Source organism: Anopheles gambiae, chromosome X, assembly GCF_943734735.2.
Source record: "Anopheles gambiae chromosome X, idAnoGambNW_F1_1, whole genome shotgun sequence".
Lineage (NCBI taxonomy): Eukaryota > Metazoa > Arthropoda > Insecta > Diptera > Culicidae > Anopheles > Anopheles gambiae.
The window spans coordinates 10,044,432-10,069,625 of NC_064600.1; the positions used below are offsets into that span (position 1 = coordinate 10,044,432).

Consider the following 25,194-nt stretch of genomic DNA (forward strand, 5'->3'; position numbering starts at 1 on the left):
ACTAGAATCGTTGCCCTCTCATCCTCTCTCTCTCTCTCTCTCTTATTCTTTTTGGTTGTGGACACCCGCCGCACAACGTACACAGACACTCACCGGGAATGGTGTAGTACTGGATACTAAATTTTACTACCCGTCTATCAACAGTGTATTTGAGCGTGTGTGTGTGTGAGAGAGAGTGTTTTCTCCTTAGTGTTTTCCTAGCTGGCATTTTCGGTGGCAACGATCGTTCTACTTCGTAGGTTAGAACCGTCCGCCTGCCAGAGAGCTGAAGAGAGCCACATCTGTGCCGCTGTGTTTGTGTGTGCGCGCGCGCGTGTGTGTATGTGTGACTTTGTGTGAACAGTGCGGGTGAGAGAGCGCATTGGCAGCAAAAATACACACACCCGCGGTCAAAGAGCCCAGCAGAGTTCTCTCTGTGGCCAGTTCATCTTCATCAACGTTTCATCGACGCGCTCCTGCTTCAATCAGCCAACCACAGTGTGTCGTCCAGCAAACACAGGCGCCGCCATCGATCAGTACATCCATCGTCCTCTGCCTTCCCGCAACCCAGCGCATTACTCGTTGAACCTGCCAACAAGTGTTCTCCGGGCGTGTGTTTGTGTGATACGGCTACTACCTCTACTGCTGCGGCGTGTGTGTGTGTGTATCGATTCTGGCAATAGTGCGCGCGAGTGTGCACCCCCTTAGTCCAGTGTCTCTGCTGCTGCTCACGTGTGTGCGGTGTGTGACATCGGCATTTTGTGTTTTTGCTGCGCGCTTCACTCTAGATTGAAATCATCCTCCGAGCCTCTTAGTGCGCGAGCAGATAGCTTAACAAAACCCGCAACTGGTGTGTCGCCTTTACTTCTGCGCACAGCAACACCATCCCGTACGCCGAAAAGATGGTTGCGAGCAGTAAAATGGTAAGCGGGTTTTGTGCTTTTCCTTTTCGTGCGTTTTTGGCAGGTTTTTTCGCGTTTTGGTTGTGTTTTGGCTGCAAAAGAGTGTGTGTGTTTTTGTACACCTGAAAAGGAAGGCGCGTGCCAAAATCTTGAATTGAGGTTAACTTCTTGCGTGTTTTTTTTATTCTGTTCGTTATTACACTTCTATCCCAGACGCGTGGAAAAATTGTGTTTCGCCTGATATATGTAAAAAGTAAAGATTGCAAAATTATCTCACAAACGCACATCCATTGCCTGAATATTTGCTAAGTTTGCGCCATGGCGCAAACAAGAAAAAAGTATGCGTCTCCTCCAGCCAAATAAAATGGCAGCTGCTGCTGCTGGTTGTGTGTCGAGCGAGCGATCGCGCGACGCCGAAATTCTGTTCTGCACGCTGTTGCGCGTAATACTTGTGTGTGTGTGCGAAAAAGAACAGCCGTGTGGGTTTTTTTGACAAGGTTTTTGTGTGTGTGTGTGTGCCTTCCTGTGAGGTCCTAACCAAATGCAAGGGCATGTTGTAGCCTGGTGGGAATGGCGATACGAAGAAGATGTGCAACGGGCGCGCGTTTTTGCAATGAAAAAAGTGCACCACCCGATGGTGTGTGTGTTTTTCTCTCTCTCTCTCTCTCTCTCTCTCTCTCTCTATCTCTCTCTCTCGCGCGCGCGCACATCTCTTTGTGTCTCTGTTTCTTGGTGGCCAAGCAAACGGCGTCACCTTGGAGCCCTTTTTGTGCAAGCCTCACTTTGTGTGTTCTCACCCCAAAGCCCAAACCGGTTAAATTGAAAGGGAAACCCGTGTTGGTGCGGAAGAGAATGTACCGATGGGAAGGGGTAGGGGCCAACTTTCCTGTGCTGTTTTGTGTAGCATGGCGTTGGAACTAATCCCAGCTCGTCTGCCTTGTCTCTCTCCTGTTTTGCCCCTGTTCTCTCACGCTCTCGTTCATAAACCGGATGCTGGAGAGGCAGAACCTTGAACAATGTGTGAGCCAAACGGAGCAGGAATGGTGTCCCGTGTACATCCCGCCAACTACAGGCACAGACATTTTTTTTTTTTCCTCAATTTTACGAATGCTTCCAATCCCCAACGTGGTGTGTGGGTACAACGTGCGGGATGGCAGGGTTTCTTCGTTTCCTTGTCTGAGGACGTCTGAGGTATCCTCTTTTTAATTATATAATTATATTTAGACATATTCTTTTGCATATCACTGTATAAATTCTGCTAAAAATCCTACGCTATTTGCTACGCCCCACATGGATTCGATCGAAACTGGAACTGTATAGCTTCCAGACCAAGGTTCAAGTTTCATCCCGAATCCAGAACTTCTAAGCTAATTCCTACGCTGCATTGGGATTGCCAGGTATGGTTTGGTGACCATCCGAATTAGGTACCCGAACGGAACTAATACTGTATCGGTTCGATTCCGAGACCAAGTACAAGTTTCGTTCCAGAATTCCTACGCTACACATGTTCTCTCGATCGTTACTGGACCTGAATTAATTTGAGACTCGGACCAAGTACAAGTTTCATTCCCAATCCGGTATTCCTACGTTGCACATGTACTGCCGGCTATGGTTTGTCGACCAACAGACACAGTTATTCGATCGAAACTATAACTATATCGGTTGCATCCCGAGACCCGATTCAAGTTTCGTTCCGAATCCAGTATTACTACGCTATTTCCAGTACGCAGTACTGGATCGGTATGAGTTATTTATCAACTCCAGGATAGGTATGGGTTCATAATCGGTTTCAAGGTTTCAAGACTACTTAATGATCAGTTCCAGGATCCGTATGGATTCAGTATCAGTTCCAGGTCCTGGATGGGTTCAAGATTGGTTACAGGTTACAGGGCCGATATGGGTTTGGCTTTGGGTTTAGGATTCTTACGGAGTCATTATCTGATCCTCAAATTAATTGGGTTTTAAGGCCCCATTATTTCGGCGTACTCTTTACGTACCTTTGACATCTGTACCCTTGTCAACTAGTTGTAAACAAAATATTGCCATTGAAAAGAACTATATACGAACTGAACGACAATACGATATGACGGATGGAGGAGGTGCACAATCTCTCATAATTACGCACCCAACCTGAACACATGCCCATGAACTCTTCTGTCGTCCACTAATGTATCTGCTATTAGTCTGACAGGCTTTTAATTTTCGTAAAAAAATGGCAATTTTATTGTAGCCCTAAAACACACACACGCACAAATATTTGGAAGTAAAAGTCGGAAAATCGAAAAAAACACCTGCGTCCTTTGGGGCAGTCGCACTAAATCCGGCGGTCGTCCGTGACGTACTTTACCGTTGATTGCACAACAATACAATCAGGCACACATAAACACAAACACACACACGCATACCGAATGGGTTAGAATTGGCATCAGATGGAAAAAAACGACAGCAAAAAAAGAAAGAAAAAAAAACAATCCCATCAAAATGGGTGGCATCAAAGAGGAGAGCCGCGCCCCATTCGTAACCTTGGGCCCGTTTTATTCCGGGGTGCCACAATAAAGTTCACATTATGAGGGCGAACGTGAAGGCGACGATAGGCGTGTGCCAGCCAGACAGTGGGAGACATGTTTGGGCGATAAATCATTCGGTCGTATCATCATCCCCCGTTGGTTCGAAATCGTGGGTTAACAATCAGATAACCAGATTGGGGACTTGTAAGTTTGTAAAAAGTCCGTAAACGTGATAGTGTGTCCCATATATTAGCCTTATTTAGGCTTACTAATACTAATGATATTTGCTGGTTTAATTCCTTCACTTATCGCGGAAGAAAGGTAGCTTCTGCGAAGAAGTTGCGTCTCACATCACCAATGGTGGATATTTAATTTTCCCTCGTAGAAAGTAGCTGAGAGAGAGAGAGAGCGAGAATCCGAGACGAGAGTTGAACTCCATCCGGCCTTCAACCATTGTTTGGATGCTGACACGTTTATACATTCGACCGTCGGGTCATCGCGTGTAAAATAGGTTAAAATGTGATATGGTTCAAAAATTTACTGACCATCAACATTCCCTGGCTCTTCTTACCAATTTAACAATATGTTAAAATCTCTACCAATTTTACGCTTGGTTTTGACTTCTATTCTTCATTTTCCCTCCTGCCAGAAATAAAAACAATCAAATGGCAAAAAGAGTGAAACATCAATCCATTAATCCATTTTCACATGGACAACCCGAAAAGTGCTGCATTATTTAATCCAATGTCCAATCGGGACCTGTGTGTGTGTGAGTGTGCTTAATCTCTGACCGTTAGAACCGATTGCCCGGGAGAGTTCCTCAAGGTCTGGTGCCTCCGAAATGCAAAGGGAGCTCGGCAGCGCTTAAACAGGTCAAAGGGAGGCGGGGGAGTGCAGCAAAGTTCGACCCTCCGCCCCTTCTCGTCATCCATTGCACCACACGGAGGGAGGAGGAGATGTGCTACACGTGCTGCTACTGCTGCAGGATTAGTTGACCGGGTGGGAATAGGTTGAGACCGAGAAGCGAGAACAAACGAGTCATGTTACCAATTGTGTGTGTATGTCTGCCAATATGCGTCCGTAATTGGATTGACGCGTAATCTACCCTATTATGGTTGACCAGGGGATTGCCGTCCGTTGCAACACACCGCCCCCTTCCCCGTGACCGTTTCGATCGATTACTAGTCCCTAGTGCGAAACGACCGAGTGTGAGTGCAGTGGCTATAGTGTTTTGGTGAACATTAGGAAAAGCGGTTCTGGTTTTTAGAACCGTTTCCAGCACACACACACACACACACACACACACACACACAAATTGGTCACAAGAGGGACACAAAGGTCACAAAGGGAGCAGTTTATTAGAGAACTTAGATGAGCTCCTGGGCTCTGTCGCCTTCGCCAAGAAGCGAAAGGAGGTCATCGATTAGCATGCATACCAGGCAGGATCTCCAAAAATCCTTCAAGCAAGCAGCAGTGTTGGGGCATGTAGCGCAAAAGCCGGTCGCTGCTGCGTTGCCCATTGGTGTGGAATTTGCATGCACAACACGTATATGGTGTCGTTTGTGCGTTGGTACCAGGGTGATGTAGCGACCCGCATTGCGACCAACGGGGTGCGATCCCCTGCGCATATCAATTCGTTCGAGCCCGATGGCTGAAAGCCGGTTGCGATGTTGCGATTCAATGTCAAGGATGCGCACGGAAGCACATCGCTAGAATTCTAAGCTTTCTGCAATTATAATAAAAAAATTGCATAATCCTCTCTGTGGCAAACTGCTCGAGTCAAACTCCTCACACTAAAGAGCCCCTCTAGTAGTACGACCACTACTCAAACCCCCCAACTGTCTCGTGGCACACACGCTTTAGTCGTTTTAGGTCATGGAGTGATTACCGCCTGGACGAAGGCAGCAAAAGCCACAAGAACACATGATTATAGAAGTATGAAAATGATAAAGTCATCATCACCAACGTTCCAATGTGCTGTTGAAGGTGGCGGGGACCTGTGTTAGCTCCTGCTTATCTTACCTGCCTTGTTTCTGCTTACAATTCCACTAAAGAATGGTCTGGTGGTGTTGCGTCTACGTGTGTAGTGTGGCAGATTGTGGGGCAAATCGTTGCGCAACCTGTGCCACCAAATTTATCGCGCGAAAAGATAAAGGACCAAGCGCACTGAATAGCGTCGTGGTGTGAAGGTCCAGACTAGTGATGGGTTTAGTTGGCAAACATATGGTTTCGACTCCGATCCGACTCCAACAGTCGTTCGGAGTCGTCTGGAGCCGTACGGAGTGGTCCAGAGTTGTCCGGAATCGCTAGGATTCGGAGTCTTCCGGAGTCACCCGGAGTGGACCTTCGAAACAAAGGCCTGTATACGAAGTGCACGCGCAATTTATAAGGCCAAAAACACAATGAAATGAATTCTATGTTCACAAGAGCATTGCACCGGACGGCATTGCAGGTTGACTCCTGCCGATTCCGATTCCGGTAGATTCCGGAAGACTCCCACTCCGGGCGACTCTGGACGACTCCGAACAACTACAGCAGACTTCGACTTCAAACAACTCCAGACAACGCCTGACGACTCCGAGCGACTCGAGACCACTTCGACGACTCTAGAAGATTCCAGACGTCTCCGACTCCGGAAGACTCCGACTGCGGATGACTCGGGACGTCTCCGAATGACTCGGATGGACTCCGGATGATTCGGAACAACTCCGGGCAACCAGGGACGACTCCGGGCAACTCGGGACGACTCCTGAAGACTCCTACTGCGGATGACTCGGGACGACTCTGGATGACTCGGGACTACTCCGGGCAACTTGGGACGACTCCAGGCAACTCAGAACGACTCCGAACGACTCCAGACGACTCTTGAAGACTCCTGACGACTCCTGCAGACTCCTGACGACTAAAGAAGACCCCGAACGACTCTGACTCCGACGACTACGACTCCGGATGACTCTGACTCCAGGCAGTGGTTCTCATTTTGGTCGAAGTCTAAATTCGACTAACACTAGTCGAAGTCGGATCCGAGTCGTGGGCGCGCTCCAGAGAGCGTCACATCACTAGTCCAGACGCTTTTTATGCTGTTTTGCTTCGCATCTTAGCAATGAGTTAAATTATGGTTTGTCCTGACGAATTCGGCTTGCCAAACGCGTGTCGGGTGGACAACTTTGTTTGCTCCCGCCCATGCACGACAGCACGTGATGGTTTGCTCTCGCGCACTATCTATGAACGGGACTGCTCCCCAAGGGACAATCGCTGCGGCTTTGTCTCTCCTACTAGCTACCGAGATGCTCATGAACACATTTTTTTCTAAATTTGTTTTTTTCTGCCTTGCTTCTCTTCCTCCCCATTAGATGAACGTGCGCGTCACGACGATGGACGCGGAGCTGGAGTTCGCGATCCAGCAGGGCACCACAGGCAAGCAGCTGTTCGATCAGGTCGTGAAGACGATCGGTTTGCGAGAGGTCTGGTTCTTCGGGCTACAGTACACAGACTCCAAGGGCGATAACACGTGGATCAAGCTGTACAAAAAGGTAACACATTTGCGAACACAATCGAGCTTGTTTTGTATTGTTTTTTTTTTCTTTTAGAATGCTAGTTGTATGCGCGTGTGTGTGTGAGAGTTGTTATCGCTAGGAAATTTGTTTTTTTTTTCTCGTGTTATGCCATCAAAACCTCTCGTATCCGCCAGACGAATCGATTTTTAGAATTGGTTGCAGCCTAATTACTCTTTCCACGGTACTGTTGTTTGTCGTTTGCTGCTCGGTGTCGTAATGCCTGCATATACCATCATCCAGCTCTCCTTCCCCGGTGTGACGATGGCTATTAGCAATTTCACTCCCGCTTTTCTCGTATCCCCCCCCCCCCCCCTCCCTCGACAATGATGATGGCCAACAACACTGAGGCGGGTTGAGGGAGAAGTATGTATGTCGTCCGTCAAGCAGTGTCGTCGGGAAGCGCGATAAGAAGAAGGGAGAAGTTAGCAATGGCATGTCAAATGGTGTGCACGGCATAAAGGCCATCGTGCGACGGAAAACGCTGGCGGCGGCGGCGGCACGTATTGCTTCCAGGCCAGGCTCTTGGTGAGATCATCGTGTGCGCGTTCAAGAAAGCAAACCCGGCCTGCTGCTGCTGCTGATTAGAATTACAAAGAGCGTGCGCTGTGGAGAAACTCGTGGGCTTGTAATTGCTGCTAGTAGTTGTGTGTTGGTTTTTTTCGCTTTTTCGTACGGATGCTGCCAATACCCTTGTTTTGTTTCGCTCCTTGCGCCTAGTGGTCCAGTGGCTAGCTCTACCTAGAGACATATCCGGAATCGTTCCGCCTGATCTGCCGCATCGTTTATTTTAATGAAGAGCCCTCTTCTGCTTTGTGCCTTTGGCTAGCCGGAAAACGTCATCTGCAAGCATATGAAAAAGATCGGCAAAATCATCAAGCGCAACATTGAGCAGCATCATCACCGCCTGCTGAGCTCCAGCCTGACCACCAGCAGCAACAGCAGCAGCAGCAGCAATGGTGGCAGCGGTATGAACGGGTCAAAGGTCATGTCCTCCTCGTCCAACACACTCGACGGTGACTCAGACTCGGACGAGGACGATCTGGTAAGGTGGCAGTGGAGTGTACCGGTCGCTGTGCCGGGTACCGGGAGTGTGTGTGCCATCCCTTCCTTCCCGCAGTCCTTCCATCAAGTGGCGTTACATGCCAGTGTGCGCGAGAGCGAGCGAGTAAAAGAGTGGCGAATAAAAAGGGCCAACTCAAGCAGGATTCTAAAATGAAAAAGTGATGTAAGAAGCGCAACTGCAAGTCAATAATGACTGACCTTAGCAACGCGGAGAAGACAACCACCACCATCACCCTACTGCTCCTTCCCTCCAGCAGCACTTCAAACGACAACTTGGTTCGTAGCAAGCGCACGAGCGAAGCGTACAGGGGGTGGGTACCCCTAATCGATTTTGTATGTTTGCATTTGCATCATCGCCCGATTCTAAATGCATATTTGGCAAACACACGATCTTTCCAGTGCATCGTGTGTGTGTGTGTAACTACTGTAAATATTTTCCGATCGCTCTCCGACGCCAGACGCCGCGTGTAGCAGCAATAATTGCCTCTGGTGTGGGCCATATGGGATTCGTTCGTTCTGGCTGCCTACACGCCGGTTTTGTGTTTGTGTTTTTTTCCGCACAAAATGCCCCTGCGGTCCTTCGGGGTGCGCTCCCCCTCTCTCTCTCTCTCTCTCTCTCTGTCTCCTTCTGACTTGCGCGGCAGGTTGCTGTGCGTCATCATCACGCGGCAGCGGGTGGAACACCAAAGTTTAAAGCACTGTAGCAAAACCACAAAACTCTGTACAAACGAACGAGCGGAGCAGTGCTAAAGGGCATTTGGTGTGTGTGTGTGTGTGTAAAACAAGTCGACCGGAACCGAAATTGGATCATTGGATTTTTGCGATTGCGCATGGCCCCTCGTAGTAGTATACTGCGTGTCCCACGCCGACGACAAATCGCTTGTGCGCAGCACCATCAGCGTGTTTTGCTCGGTACTCTGGTTGCGCTGGCAAGCGTTCTTCTTACACCAACAATTATAACAAAAAAACAGCACACACACTGCCCTATTCTAATGGTAAATATTTACAAACGTTTCCGCTGGCCCTCCCTGCGCGGTATCAAGGTTTACCGCTTCCTAAGAAGCGGCGTGATTCACCAAGCCGTAGAGCCCGGTTCTTTGCTATTACTAATCGAGCCGAGCAAGGGTGCCAACTTGGACATAAAAAACGAGTCACACATTGCATCCACATTGCTCTCCCTCTCTCTCTCTATGTTGATGCAATGTTATAGGCTTTAGGTGTCCTCGTCATCCAACATTAATGAGCGCTCTCCCTTTCGCATGCCGCGCTGGGCTGGGGAAACAATGCAGTGGCATCCGGTGATTTCTTCCGCAGAGCTGTGCTGGGAATCATTTACGATAAGCGTTCATCAATTTCATCTCCCTTCTATGTGTGTGCTTTTTATTGCTGGGTGCTGTTTTCCCCAGTGACACAGCATCGTCGTGTCTGTAATACTGGTTTTTGTGTTTTCTACTGCTACTTTTAGCTTGCGCGAGAGTTGACGCAATTGGCTTGCGTTGCCTCTGGAAGGAAAGGGTTGAATTACCCAAGCGGACATGACGCTCTCTCTCTCTCTCTCTCTCTCTCTCTCTCTCTCTCTCTCTCTCTCTCGCAATATCGGTGACCGGCTCGCAGATCGGGTGGCAAGATCGAATCTTTTTTTGTTCACTAGCACCACCCGCATGACGCAATTGCAACGTGCGAAGATGATACATTGTAGCAGTAGGGGCTAGAAAAAGTGGCTGACGAACAAAACGGTCAGAATAAGAAGTAGTAGCATTTTTGTAATAGCAAAGGTAACCCTTTTAACAACACCAATCGTACACGCTGCAGCACTGAGGAAGAATTCCACTCGTACCACGTGTGCCGCCCTACTGGCAAAGCAAGCGGAAAGCAAGGGAGGGTTGTGTACTGCCCCACCCCCTTTCCCGTTAGCTGTGGCACACCAAGAGGTGTCGTAAGCGAGGTAATTAAATAGCAATCGTAGATAGAGCCCTGTGTCAATTACGTAAGCGCGCGCGCACACACAGCCACAGATGTGGCGCATGATGGATTGCAAATGAGTTTTGATCTTAGCCTAGGCAGGTCCGCGGAGACAAACCAGTGTGCATATGTTGCAGCCTCGATCAGCTATCCGATGCCTCTCTGAATTAGTGATGTGCTCTCTGGAGCGCACGACTTCGAACCAACCCCGACTATTCTTAGTTCGATTCCGACTCCTGCCAAATGGGAACCATTCGTTCCAGGTCGGAGTCATCAGGAGTCGTAGTCGTCCGGGTCGGTGTCGTTTGGAGTCTTCCAGAGTCAGAGTCGTAGTAGTCTGGAGTTGTCCGGAGTCCATCAACACCATCCCGGACGACTCGGCACGACGACGACTTCGACTCTGGATAATTTCGGACGACTCCAGATGACTCCGAACGACCTAGACGACTCCAGACGACTCCGAACAACACCGATCCGGACGGCTTCGGACGACTACGACTCCGACTCAGGAAGACTCTGGACGACTTCGGACGATTCCAGACGACTCCAGACGACTTCAGACGGCTCCAAACAACACCGACCCGGACGACTACGACTCCGACTCTTGAAGACTCTGGATGATTCCGGATGACTCCGGACGATTCCAGAGGACTTCGGACGAGTCCAGACGACTCCAAACGGCTCCGAACCAATTTCTGCAAATTGAGAACCATTCGTTCTAGGTCGAGAGTAGTCTTCCAGAGTCAGAGTCAGAGTCATAGTAGTCTGGAACGACTTCGACTCTGGAAGTTTCTGGACGACTCCAGAATACTCCGAACGACACGGACGACCCTGGACGACTACGACTCCGACTCTGGATGATTCCGGACGACTCCGGAGAACTCCAGGCGACTCCGAGCAACACCGACCCGGACAACTCTGGACGACTACGATTCCGACTCTGGAAGATTCTGGATGATTCCGGACAACTCCGGACGGCTCCAGACGATTCCGAACGACTCCGAATAATCCGGAGACGGTTCCGAAATTGTTGGAGTCAGATCGGAGTCGACTCCGGACTTTTGCCAACGTTACCCATCACTACTCGGAATCATTCCGTCGCTCTCACTCCCTCTCTCCTCTCCACCGCATCATAACCCTAAAGGCAATTCAAAGTCCACTTCGAGTCACCACAGACTTCAGATGCGACGAGATCCTTCTGCCAAGTGTTGTTCGTACACATGGCACTCTCTGCCTGCTCGCCCTGGGTTGGAAACGAGGCCCCAGGCCCCAAACTTCCCCCCTACGCGCACATCAAACAAAACGACAAGAATGCGTAGCATAGAAAAAGAAGAAAGAAAAAAAGGTAACCTTAAAGTGGTGCGGGTACATTGTTTTTACTACTACTGCCACGGCTGATAAGGACAAAAAACACAGCGTACGAGTACTACGAGCGTGGAAGATAACGTTGGAGAAGGGTGGGCGCACACACACGCATATCTATGATGCCATCGTTGTTGCTAAGCGTGCGCAGATATGTTTCAAGGCAGAAGAAGAATATGTTTTATTTTAGACACTCACTTACAGATGGTAAACTTTGTTGAAGCTTCTCTCTCGCTAGCACTGCTGCCCTCCTTGACCCTTGAACCGAGAGGAGGAAGAAATCATCCCATCAAGTGTGTCACTCTTTCGTCTGTATGTTTCCCCCCCTGGTCGGGATGTCTTGCCCCGGTCAGGTTTAGTTACTACGGTGGCTATTTGAACCCACAAAAACCGAACGTCTCTGTCTGTCGCTGCCTCTGGTTAATTGTGTTAATTAACATTTAGCGCGTGTAGGCACCAGCTTCATCATGGAGCGGGGTGGAACATTAACGCTCTAATATATCAGTGTGTCTGGGTGCATGGTGCTGTTCCTCAAAGATAGAAAAAAAACCCCTAAAGTAGCCTTGCGCAATTTTGGACCATCGTCTCTGCGTACGCGCATCATCCGCACGCAGAGTGCAGAGCACGTGACACAGACTGTTGATTTAAGGTTTTTTCCTCCCATTATTTGACTGTCTCTCTCTCTCTGTCTCTCTCTTTCTTCCCTTGAGTCACGCCAACTCCCCCCTCCCCTTTTTTTTGTACTGCAGCCTCTCTTGTTCGGCGAAGCTGGTCACGCAAATTGCTGCCAACGCATTAGCACCCACCCACCGTTTCGCGCCTTGTGAGAGGACCTTGTGCACGCGCGCTTCGGGACAGGCAGGCAAGCAAGCAAACAAAAACGCGCAAATAGTAAAGATTCCACCGCACTGTTTGTTTGGCCCGCGGGGCGAAATATACTGATCATGATGCGTCCCGCTAAATTTTAGGCCGTCGTCGTGCACATTTGCTTCTTTTTCTGCTGTTTTTTTTTTTGTTGGTCCCACACATCCGCGGCGTATATAACCTTCCGGAGTTGCCGGAGTTGTGCGCTAATCAACACCGTGGCAAAGTACCGCACCGAACCCTGGGGCATGGTCTCACATTAGCGTTATCAACATTATCGTTATCGTCGTAATTAACTCCGCCAACAACGACGCTTCAACCACACACACTCACACACACACATACATACAGCACAAATGCGTGCAGAGAAAGGTGGAGGAGGGGAACGCACACGATGAGGTGTGCGTTTAGAGGAGACCGTCTCTGCACCGGCACCATACTGCAGTGTTGTGTTGTGGCTCGCATCTTATTTGCAACTTCCATTTTCCCATGTTTTCCCACACTGTCTCTGGGGGTGATTTGTGGGTATATTTTTAAAGCCCGCCCTCACTTGAGTTAATTACCTAAAACCAGAAAGGGGGTTCGTCGTCTCACTGACAGTTGCAATTACCGTTGGATGATTAGGGAAAGGAGACGAGACGCAAACCGGGCAGAGCAATTCGCCCCAAGGTCTCGTTCTAGCGCCCGTTTCGTTCACAAACCTTCTCCATTGATAAAAAAATTGTGGTTGTAGTATTTTCCAACAGTTCTAAAATCTCTTGTTTACTCTCGCTCTCTCTCGCTCTCGATCTCTATTTTCTACTTGAATAATAATAAAAACCTTCTCCCCACTTGCGGTAACTGCACCACATCACACCCACCCACTTTACAGTGTTTTCATTTAATTACGTTTCTTTATATATTCCCTGCATGCTGCATGTTTGCCCTTTTCTCTCTGGTCGCGCGCGTCTGCTGTGTTTCTTCGTGTGTTGTTTGTGAAACTGTGCGAGAATAGACAGGGTCGACGCCGTTTTCTAAATGGGTAACATCATCACACACGCGTGCACCGTCATACCGTCTCTCTGCAAAACCCAATCGCTTTCCGAAGCAAGGAGAGCAGGATACCGAACTAAATTTACTTCAGTTTTTCTTTTTTTACTCATTTACTTTACTAATCGCCGTTTGCTTTCCCAACCCCGGTACAGGTGATGAGCCAAGATGTGCAAAAGGGTGACCCGCTGCTGTTCAAGTTTCGTGCCAAATTCTACCCGGAGGACGTGGCCGAGGAGCTGATCCAGGACATCACGCTGCGCCTGTTCTACCTGCAGGTGAAGAACGCGATCCTGTCGGACGAGATCTACTGCCCGCCGGAAACGTCCGTGCTGCTCGCGTCGTACGCGGTGCAGGCGCGCCACGGCGACTACAACAAGGGCACCCACGTGCCCGGCTTCCTGGCCAAGGATCGGCTGCTCCCGCAACGGTAGTTATCGGCTCTTTTTCTTGTTTTAGTGCCTTATGCGAAACAGCTCGACTAATTTGGTTTTCTCCCCCTCCCCCAGGGTCATCGACCAGCACAAAATGTCCAAGGACGAGTGGGAAAACTCGATCACCACCTGGTGGCAGGAGCACCGCGGCCTGCTGCGCGAGGACGCCATGATGGAGTACTTGAAGATCGCGCAGGACCTGGAGATGTACGGCGTGAACTACTTCGAGATCCGCAACAAGAAGGGCACGGAGCTGTGGCTCGGCGTCGACGCGCTCGGGCTGAACATCTACGAGAAGGAGGACCGGCTGACGCCGAAGATCGGCTTCCCGTGGTCGGAAATTCGCAACATCTCGTTCAACGATCGTAAATTCATCATCAAGGTAATTAATTGCTGCGTGGCTGCTTGCCTCTGTTTTCACACTCAATATTCACCTCTGCCTTCTTTGTATTACCTCCCCTCCCAGCCGATCGACAAGAAGGCGCCAGATTTCGTGTTTTTCGCGCCGCGCGTCCGCATCAACAAGCGCATCCTGGCGCTGTGCATGGGCAACCACGAGCTGTACATGCGCCGCCGCAAGCCGGACACGATCGACGTGCAGCAGATGAAGGCGCAGGCCCGGGACGAGAAGAACGCCAAGCAGCAGGAGCGCGAGAAGCTGCAGCTGGCGCTGGCGGCGCGCGAGCGGGCCGAGAAGAAGCAGCAGGAGTACGAGGACCGGCTCCGCTCGATGCAGGAGGAGATGGAGCGCAAGCAGGCGAACCTGAGCGAGGCGCAGGACACGATCCGCCGGCTGCAGGAGCAGCTGAACCAGGTGCAGGCGGCCAAGGAGGAGCTCGAGCAGCGCCAGAACGAGCTGCACGAGATGATGCAGCGCCTGGAGGAGACGAAGAACATGGAGGCGACCGAGCGGGCCAAGCTGGAGGAGGAGATCCGCGTGAAGCAGCTCGAGATGCAGAAGATCCAGGAGGAGGTCACGCTCAAGGACTCGGAAACGAAGCGCCTGCACGAGGAGGTCGAGGAAGCGATACGGAAACAGGTAGCCAAGGGCAGCCGTGTATGTATCGCTCCGTCTCTCTGTTTCGCTTCCCCCTTTTCCATACATGCGAGCGGTTCGCGCTGTCTCACTGTATCTCTCTCACTCTCACTCTCTCTCTCTATTGTTTTCTCGCAACCACCACCCACTGTCACACAAACACACCATCTTGACCATTCGCTAACCCCCGGCAAAATCAATCTAACGTTCCATCGAGCGGCGCAGTAACATTACTCACACTGATCGCTGATGAAACATCTGCTGTCTTTTTTTTTCTTCTCTAAACACTGAGTTTTGTTGCACTTTAATATACACACTTTAACAAACACACACAGTGCTGCAAAATGTCACTGTCAATGACATAAAAAAATCGAACTGAAACAAAATCCATGTCAGCGTCACGTACTCACTTGTGATAATCAGAGGTGATTCTCTAAACGATTGGTGTGATCAATGCATGCTTCGTGACATTTTTGCGACCAACGCTTGGTCAGTCACTATGTCATGACTTTTTTATTCCTGTAATCAGTTCTGCAACATGTCACTGACATCATCATGACAAATTCTGGCTGAAACAAAATGATGTCAGCGTCACGAGCTCTACTGTGATGATCAGAAGTGAAACTCAAACAATTTCTACGACCATGACATGCTTGGTGACATTGTGTGCAACTAACTCTTGGTGATCAAGTGACTGCTCTTGGTTACGACATTTTCCGCCGGTGATCATCGCGATAATCACGGGAGATATACGGTGCGTGTGAATGGTTGCAAGATACAAAATGAGCATGGTTTCTCGTTGATGGCCAAACCAGAAAGTATGCTCATTTTGTTACTTGGGACCACACGTCAATTATATTCCAAGAATATCGTGATTATCACCGACAGAAATTGTCGTGACCAAGTGAGTGATTAACAGTTGGGTGCCTAAAAGAATGTCACCAAGCTTGTGATGGTCGCAACAACTGTTTGAGTCTTACCTCTGATCATCTCAGTTGTGTACGTGAGCTGTTTTGAGCTTCGTTTCAGTCATGAGTGTTGGTGACTGGAAGCACTGTTCACAGCCAGAAAAGGTCATGATTATGCTTGCGGCGGCATTAAGCTCAGCTTGCCAGTCAGAGTATTACGTTGGACTAAAACATGCGCATGTCAAAGTCATGAAACACTTTCATTGAGTATCAGCAATGAGCATCAAGCTACCACGGATGTGTTCATTGTTTTCGATGGTGAATATCTCGTGATGCTCAGTACATTTTGCGGCACAGCACACACATGATACAATCACACAGAACATGTTTAATTTCAAAAGAAAAACCGTTACAAAAGCGAACGCGATAAGCACACGTGTAAAACCGAAATTGGCAAACGATTGGATTGATTGCAACCGTGCGGGGGCAGTAGATGTTGTGGCGTGGTGTGGATAATAGTGAAAGAAAGCGTGAGAAGAGGGAGTATGGAAAAGGAGAAGGGCAAGGAGAGATGTAGCAGCATGAGGGGGAGGGGTTTTTTGTTTGTAAATCGGAAACAAAATTAAGCGTTTTGCTAAACGTTGTGCACCGCCACTGCACCACACCGAGTATTTCACCGAGTAGCGTAGCACCCAGTGTTCAAATGTTGTGCCTCTGGTGGTTGTTGTCATCGTAAAACCAACATTTTACTTGTGTGGTGGTAATTTTCCTCGCCAAATGGTCACTCAGCTAGTTTTTTGTTTTCGTTTCCGCTTCCAACAACAACAACAAAACCAACTCGCGCACAGAACGAGGCCGCTGCTGCGTTGCAGGCCGCCACCACCACCCCGAAGCACCATCACGTGGAGGAGGAGGAGGAGAACGAGGAGGAGCTGATCAATGGGGAGAACGGTACGCAAGACTTCTCCAAAGACTTCGACACGGACGAGCACATCAAGGATCCGGTCGAGGAGAGACGCACCCTTGCCGAGCGTAACGAGCGCCTGCAGGACCAGCTGAAGGTATGAGGGGCGCTACGCGCCGCTTCCTTAGCGCTGAACTGAAGAAGCGTTTTAACTTACTGCTTACTCCCGTTTCCCGTAGGCCCTCAAGCAAGACCTCGCACTGTCGCGCGACGACACGATGGAGACGCCGAACGACAAGATCCACCGGGAGAACGTGCGCCAGGGACGGGACAAATACAAGACGCTGCGCGAAATCCGCAAGGGCAACACCAAGCGCCGCGTGGACCAGTTCGAGAACATGTAAAAAGCGCCAGAGTAGTGTGCGTGTGTGTGTGAAGGAGAGAAGGAGAGCGAGAGAGAGCGAGAGAGGGAGACAGGAGAAAAAGCAACAATTACACACAGTACAGACAACCCCACGCGCAGATTCTCAGAATATGATGTGCCTGCGCTGGCATATGTGGTGGCAGTATAAATCCCGTACAACCCTTCCCATCCTCCCGCGCGTGCGTGCGTTCGTGTTCCCTCCATTTATGGTGGTGTGGAAGAAGCAGAAGAAGACGATGATGATGAAGGAGGCGCACGGACGGGCGCGCAACAATCGAAAACGGACCACGTGTGCACGCGCGCCACGTGCTTTCTGTGTGGAAGGAAAGCGTTGCATATACTAAACTATTACTACCACCAACAATACCACCACCACCACTACAACAAATCCCCTTCCCTCCATCCCCCCCTCCCCCACCCCCTCAACAGCCAATATGCTCCCGCGCACATATATAGTATACAGTATGACACTAATGACACTTATTCCGAATCCCTTTGTAATCCTCCGTTTCATGTGGTGGTGGGGTGTGGTGATGATAGTGCCGCCCCCACACCGGTGGCTCGCGTCTGTTACAGCAGCAACAGCAACAACAACAACAACAACAACAACAACAACAACAACAACAACAACAACAAAACACGAAAAAAGCAACACAACATTTACTTAGTAGGACGATAATCTTATGGCAAGCAAAAGGGTAGGGCAATCGTGTTAGGGTTACTATTACTATTACCATGGCAGCGACAAGGAGGGAACAAGAGAGGAGAGACAGGATTCATGCGTACAGTGACAACGCGGCGGCAGCAGCAGCTGCAGCAGTTGTTGTGTCTATAACACACACACACACACCTACCCACACATACATATTTTGTATACTTTTTTCTTCTTCTTCTTTGGTTTCCACCACTTGCCTCGTCGCGCAACATTGTGTGTGCAACACATATTGACCGTTGGGCGAGAAATTGCATCCACGCATTAAATTTGAATCCTGGTGTTGGGTCACGTGACCCCCATCACCGCCCCCCTTCCCTCCACCCCCACCCCGTTCGTCGGTGTGGGTTGGTGTTTATTGTTACATACTGTTTCATGTAAACCATTACCAGAAGTACACGCAATTGAAGCTTAGCAACTTGCACTCTAGATAGTGTTCAAGCAAAAGTGTATAATCTTTCCCATTAAAAGTTTTGAAATAGCACACACACACACACACGCACACAATTTTTAGTGTGCGTTTGTGTGTGTGAGATGATTTTTTTTTGGTTCTTTTCAATGACAAGCAAAGGTGTGATTGGCATTATTGATCACGATAAATGGATTTTTTTGCTGCTGCAAGCGCTGGAAAAAAGGATTGGGGAGCAGAATTACGAAATAATAACGATGAGCAGTTTTATCCTGCAAAAAAAACTTTATTGTATGCGCGTGTGTGTGTATGTGTGACCGAGAGAGAGAGAGAAAGGTGTAATGGCAGAAGTATAAAGCAGTAAATGGTAGTAATGGTAAGGCGATATCAGTCTAGCAGGTAGAAATTGGTGACCAGAAAACGCGTATATGATGGCGTTTTTGTTTTTTGGTTCCATCTTTCTTTTCTATATTATTTCCCTCCCTCTCTTTTCTTTTTTTTTTTTTTTGGCGATGATCCGTCCCGTGGATCAGTATTGGTGTGTGCGTGCGCGCAACCACCCCGGGGTTTATTAGGGAGCGCGGAGAAGACGTGGCGGTGTGACACACAGTTGGGCACTGGTGCACTGGGGCGGCAAGGCCAACAGTAGCAGGTGTAACGGCTTTGGGAAACCACCAGCGCAGCAGCAAGTCGGAATCCGCCACGCTAGTGGACGTGTGGACAAATGAATATATATATATTTAGTTACGAGGCAAAAGTAGGCATTGTTTATTATACAGCAAACAACAACAGCAAACCAGATGAAAGTTAAAGCAGCAAACTCTACAACACACACATACACACACACACAAAACACATTATATCGTTAGGGATCGTTAGGGGGTTGGTATTAACCGGGGAAGTAGTGAGAGCAGCGCAGCGCGTGTGAGAACGAAAAGGAAGCACGGGAGGGGGTATCTTTTATCCCAGCCGAGAAGAGGGGGTGTGGTGTGTGTTGCGTTATTCGGATTTTAGGCATTGGTTCAAATCTATATATATAAAAAAAGTATTTCCCTTCTTATATCATCCCGCCCCCGTTCTCCCATTTTTTTTTTTGGCCGGTAGCGCGCTTCTTTTCGATTTCCGGTACGACAGTGTCCTCTTTAATATATCTATGTTATGATTAGTATTTCCATTTTTTCTTTTCTTTCTTTTATTATTACTACATTACTAAAAGAGCAATGTGTGTGTGTGCGTGTGCGTAATAAGTGTAAACATGGGAGGAAAGAGGGGCTTGTCTTCTGTATTCAAGCAATAGCGACACACACACAGCACACAGCACCAGAGCGAAAACAAAACCCCGTCGGACGGAAGGACAAAGGGGGTGGTGGGGAGAAAACGCTAGCAGTGCAGGATGTCGTGGTGTTTTTTTTCTCTCTCTTTTCGATCGATGATTATGCTTTCCTAAGTTTTCTTTTTGGTTTAGTATCGTTTGCCCGGCACACCTTGTTCGTGTGTGTGTGTGTGTGTGTGTGTGTGTGTGTGTGTGGGTGCGTGTATCCCACTCTCATCGCCCCCCCCCCTCGTTCCTCCTCATCCTCCTTCCCCTTGCGCAACCTTGGTGTAGTGGCTCATGTAATAAATCGAATTAAAATCGACGAATATAAACGTAAAAAAAAAACAACATAACAACTGCAACAGCAAAATCAATCAATTGTTACAAAACACACAAACACACACAGACACACATTCGCGAAGAGCGAGAAAGGGAAGAACAAAAAAAAACAAAATAGAGACAGAAAGCGAGAGAGAGCGAGTGACATGAATTGACAAATGGAAGTGGAGAACGAAGGATTGGGACAAAACACAAACAAACAAACAAACAAAACAACAGAAATGAAAAAGCGTTCAGTGCGCTATTTGCCGGAATTACAGGTTCGGTTTGCACACCTTCTTGCCAAACAGCAAACAGCCGTAGTCGTCCCCTCACGCATTATTTCCGCATTTTACATGCATAGCAATATATGATTGTATTTAAACAAGAAACCGAATGGATAAAGAATGTGGGAAAGTCCACTGGTTTTTTTTTTTTTGGTATGTTTTTGTATACAAAACGATGCAAACACAAGGTAGAACAAAACACGTATTAAACCCATACTTTTGTCTAACTAGGGATGAAATCGAATGCAGAATGCAACCACAAAGTAGGAACAAAACATGATACAAAACATTGCACAGGGGCAAAGCTGAGCTTAAGCAAGATTAGACATGCACACGTGCGCGCGCGCGCCTTCTCTTGCGCATGCGCAAACGTTTTTTGCGCCAAAGTTTAGCTATGAACAGTAATAGTAGACGTAATGCGATAGCAGAACCATTACAGGGTTTACCAGGGGTTCTCATAGTTGTCCTGACACTTCCTTGACTCTTTCCTATTGGAAGTGAACTTCATGTGTTGGAAATTGGACCCTATTGGCACGCTTTCTGGACATTCCGATTGGATTGGTCCAACAAGGGTGCTATAGAGTCCAATTCCCATTACATTAAGTTGATTTCACGTAAGAAAGAGTCAATAAAGTGCCCTACAGCTATGAGAACTCCTGGAAAAACCCTGTATATTCCTTCCAAGCGAATCCCATCCTTGGTAAATACGTGATCGCATGTTCGCACGAGCGTGTGCGTGTATGTGTGTGAGTGTGTGCATGTGTAAATATGTTTCCTATACAGTCACAAAGAAAGACCGTGTTAAAAAATGCACATGCGCCTAATGTTAGCACAACATCGAATGCAGTAATTTAAAGGAGAAAAAAAAACAAGTTGGGTGCCTTCAGTACGACATACCCCCGGGTCAAATTTATATGTCAATCGAGCCCCCCCCCACGGGTGATGTATGGCCAAACATTTGGCTGCAAAGTGTGCAGAAGGTAGAAAAAGGGGAAATTTTTGTGTTTGTTTTGAATCTGAAATTTTTATTTATGTTTCTCTTTCACATCGAACATTTGATTGTGTTTAATCCAACCTTTTCTGTTTTTTTTTCTTTTTAATTTTGCTCAATTACTGTTTTCAAACCTTGTTGAATGTGTAACAACAACGAAACAAAAAAAAAAAATAATTCTAAATGTATAGAAAAGTAATGAAAGACAAAAAAAGAGGGAGGACAAACGTGATAAATGGCGATAAACAAGGTGCAAGAAAATGCCACAATTTGGAGAAACAGGAAACAAAAACAAAACACCGGTGAAAAGCGAGTAATGTGCTGTGAAATGTAAATAGAAACATGCAAAACCACCCAGCGTGGCTGAAGGTATGCAACATGGGGGGGGGGAGAAAGCACATTTACTAATACTTTTGGAAGGTAGACAATTGGAACCCGTTCAGGAAGCAAGCACGCCACGGACACAAGGGGCGAAGAAAAGCTTTACTAGTGTGTCCAGCATGCATATTCGGGGGAGCATAGCGCCATGTAGATGATAACGAGTGATTTTTTAATGATGTTTTTCCTTTTGTTTGTTCTTTCGCCTTAACGAACTTTAACTCTGGTTTGTGCGAACAGAAGAAGTAGAGAGCTGCTAGTGAGTGCGCTGAATTATTTTCATTTCTGATTTGGCGTTGTCCTTTTTGTTTATTGTTCTGTTTGTTTATTGTCAGAGAGAGAGTGAGGGTAGGAGTTTTGCAGGTTCATTCGTTCTCTTTCCATTTCGATAATCGAGTCCTTTTTTTTACTAATTTTGTTTGTATTCTATCCGTTTTGGAGTCTGCTCGTTTGCTTTGGTTTTGGGTGTATCTGTTTTGTGTTGTTTCATTGTTTTTTTTTTTCGATCAGTATTTCTTCCGTTATATGGGGTAGGTATTTGTTTTGTGTGTATGTTTACGACTTTCTTCCATATTTTTTTTATGAATTTAATTTCCCTCCAATTATCTAGCAAAACAAAAAGCAATCAACAGTTGTACTCTGTACACAAAACCTCTATTACAGTTTAGGAAGCGTATGCCGCAATTTAAAACCAGTCAAGACCGCATTAAAACCATACTCGGTTTATTTTGGTTTTACAAACAATAAAACCCGCAAGTGCATTCATTGATGCGCGTGATGAGCGCGCATGGAACGGGAGGGGTGGCGATTACGCCACGCTCCTCCTGCCAGCTTCACAGCCACGCAAAAAAAGACTTATCTCAACCGGCTCAGCGCATAACCCCGAAGCCTCTAGCCGCCAGGCAGCCCATTTATATACAATTTGTACACGTGCGTATACAACGATTGAACTTTCATATTGAGCTACCAACAGCGTAACAGTAGGGCGGATAAATATATACACATTTACACCGGGTTGTGTGATAGATACAACGAAAGTAGGGCAGAAGAGGAAGAAGAAGATGCTTCAGAAGCTTCACCGTTCGGAATGTGGCCCCGATGCAACCGACCGGCCGGACAGAGCGCGTGTGCTGTAACCTTTACCAAGTGCCCCTCAAAATCGTATCGTGCTGGGAACGGTTTCTTCGCCGGACGGCAAAATGATAAGCGCCAATGAGAGTCCAATGAGCAATCGCAATATATTTTTTGCCCGAGCATTCTTCGCTACACACATATTTCGCGCTCCAACTTACAAAGTTGTTGGCGACGGGGCGTTAAAACAGAAAAAAACAGGAGTGTAAAACACGGACGAAGTGAAGAAAGTGAACAAAAAAGAACGGAAGGAAATAAAACAATTAAATTGGAGTTCAACTAAGATCAAAAACACAACCCATCACCATCTCTCTCTCTCTCGTTCTCTTCTTCTTGTGTATGTGTCTTGTTGTAATTCTTTAGTGTACAGGTGAGCCCCAAGAACCCGGGCACGATTCGTTCAGTTCATTCCAAAGAACGAACGACCTACGTTTATCTAATCAACGTTCATCGGTTCTTAATATAGCGTTTTCCAAGTCAGTTTCCAATTTAAACGTTGTTATTCATATTTTAACATTTCTTCAGCATGATTTTCAACACGTCTCAAGCTGGATTGAGTTTGACCGTTTTTTGTGATAGGTTGTGCCCACAGAATCATGTGGAAGAATCGATTTTTCCCCCTGGTTACGCGAATAATGCGATCCGGAGACGTTCGCGTTTCTAATGTAGTTCATTTATGTAATTTTTTACTTTCTTTACAGGGTTTTCCAGGAGTTCTCATAGCTGTGGGACACTTAATTGATTCCTTCGTACGTGAAATCAACTTAATGTAATGGGAATTGGACTCTATAGCACCCTTGTTGGACAAATCCAATCGGAATGTCCAAGGCGCCGGTCCAAAAAGGGAGCCATAGAGTTCAGTTTCCAACGAATGAAGTTCACTTCCAATGGGAAAGAGTCAAGGAAGTGTCCCACAACTATGAGAACGCCTGGAAAACCCTGTAATACAATTCGTTTGCAAAATTCGGTTACTTCTGTCTCTTTAGAGATTAACGACTTTTGACAAATTGCAATTTATTTTTCGTTTGACAATTGATGAAGAAAATTTTACTGATTTGACCTCTGAACTGTGAAAAATAAAAATTCGCGTAACTCGGGGAAAGACTGTAATGCAAATACAACACGGCGAGAAGATGTTGAAAAGCATCTTGCAGCCGGTGCATAATGATGGGCACATTCGAAGGTGACTTGGAAAACCCTGTAATGTACTGAGTTATTCATTCAAAAGAACGCGTTCTATGTATGGCAGGTAGTTCATTTCCTCCAATATAAATATGAACGTGAGCCTAGTTTGGTGAATTGTTAGATGGCTAAATTAGTGTTGGGTAAATTTTATTCAGTTTCATGAATCCCAATTAATCTTTGAAATTATTGAATGAGTCTGAATCTCGGTTGGAAAGATTCATAAATCTCACAAATTCACGAATTTCAAAAGGTTCATGAATCATCTAAGTAATTCAAAAATCTTAAAATTGTCATGGAGCTAGAGCTTATTCTTATTCTTCTTCTTGGCGCCACAACAAACGTAGTCAAGCCAGCCAATACAGGACTTACCAGCTTTTTGGCAAGTGCTGCTCAGCCGGATGATCGGTCCTGGCTATGGAAAGATAGTCCATGCTAGCACCCAAGACGTGCATGTTTTTAAACCTTGCGAGTTAACCACTGTACTGCGGGATAGTGCAGGGATAGGAAAACTTTGTGATTAAAAGAGCCAAATTCAACAACAATGTGAGCAGAGCGCTACCTGATGAGCCAAACGGATAACTCAAGAGTTAAAATGTTTGAAAGTTTTATGAAACATACGAACGGCAAAGAACCGCCATCTAGACATTAAAGAGCCGCATGCGGCTCGCGAGCCGTACATTGGCGATCACTGGGATAGTGCAAATTCAATATCTTGAACACCATACATCCCTAAAAATGCATGAACCTCTGGAGATATATGAACGTTTATGGATTCTTCTTCTGCTTCTTGTTGGCCTGCTCATGTATGAGCACGTCTCGTAGACATGGCCAGGTCGCCAATCCGTTTCCAGGAAACTCGGTCCTGAGCTGCAGTCCTCCAACGACGTGCCCCAGCCATCGTATCCTTCCGGCTTTGATGGCCGTCAGGATATCGGCACCGCCAAACAGCTCAGCTAGCTCGTGGTTCATCCTCCTTCTCCACACGCCCTGCTCGCACACACCGCCAAAGATAGTCCTTAGCACCCGCCGTTCGCAAATGGCGAGTGCATTGGCGTCCTCCGTTAGCATAGTCCAAGACTCGTACCCGTAGAGGACTGCCGGACGAATCAGTGTGCGATATATGTGGCGCATTTCGTGTGTTGCTGAAGTCTTCCGGATCGCAGGAGTTTGTGGAGTCCGTAGTAGGCACGACCTCCCTGAACAATGCGCCTTCGGATTTCGCTGCTTACATTGTTGTCCGTAGTTACGACCGTACCAAGGTAGCAGAACTCCTCTACCACCTCGAGATCGTCGCCGTCAGTTGATACTCTGCATCCGAGTCGGGCTTTATCACGGTCAGAGCCCCCGGCAAGCAGGTACTTTGTCGTCGTCACATTGATGCTCAATCCAATCCTCTCGGCCTCGCGTTTCAGTCGGGTGTACGCTTCGCACACCGGCGCAGTTGTATGTCCGATGATGTCGATGTCATCCGCGAAGCCGATTCGAACGATTCCGAAAGCTTATGGATTAATGCATCTCAATAGATTCATATTAATGTA

The 25,194-nt window shown here is 47.6% G+C and overlaps 1 protein-coding gene and 1 long non-coding RNA gene across 16 annotated transcripts in view; both read left to right on the forward strand.

Annotated features, from left to right (window-relative positions):
• The window catches only part of LOC4575958 (moesin/ezrin/radixin homolog 1), a 37,457-nt gene extending 18,238 nt beyond the window's left edge, over positions 1–19,219 (forward strand). For 5 of the 15 annotated variants that reach the window (XM_061654690.1, XM_061654756.1, XM_061654978.1 and 2 more), the window contains 6 exons: positions 6,742–6,921; positions 13,380–13,654; positions 13,734–14,040; positions 14,125–14,697; positions 16,451–16,663; positions 16,746–19,219. In XM_061654690.1, the coding sequence (XP_061510674.1) occupies positions 6,742–6,921; positions 13,380–13,654; positions 13,734–14,040; positions 14,125–14,697; positions 16,451–16,663; positions 16,746–16,910 (1,713 nt within the window). In that variant the 3' untranslated portion in view covers positions 16,911–19,219. Of the gene's footprint in view, positions 1–85; positions 903–6,741; positions 6,922–13,379; positions 13,655–13,733; positions 14,041–14,124; positions 14,716–16,450; positions 16,664–16,745 lie in introns of all 15 variants that reach the window. The other 10 variants (XM_061654115.1, XM_061654250.1, XM_061654389.1 and 7 more) reach the window with 4 other exon arrangements.
• Positions 14,726–16,439, forward strand: LOC133392911 (uncharacterized). The gene is made up of 2 exons (XR_009765886.1): positions 14,726–15,187; positions 15,614–16,439. It is a non-coding gene; the product is annotated as an uncharacterized LOC133392911 (long non-coding RNA).
• Positions 19,220–25,194: the final 5,975 nt, after the last annotated feature.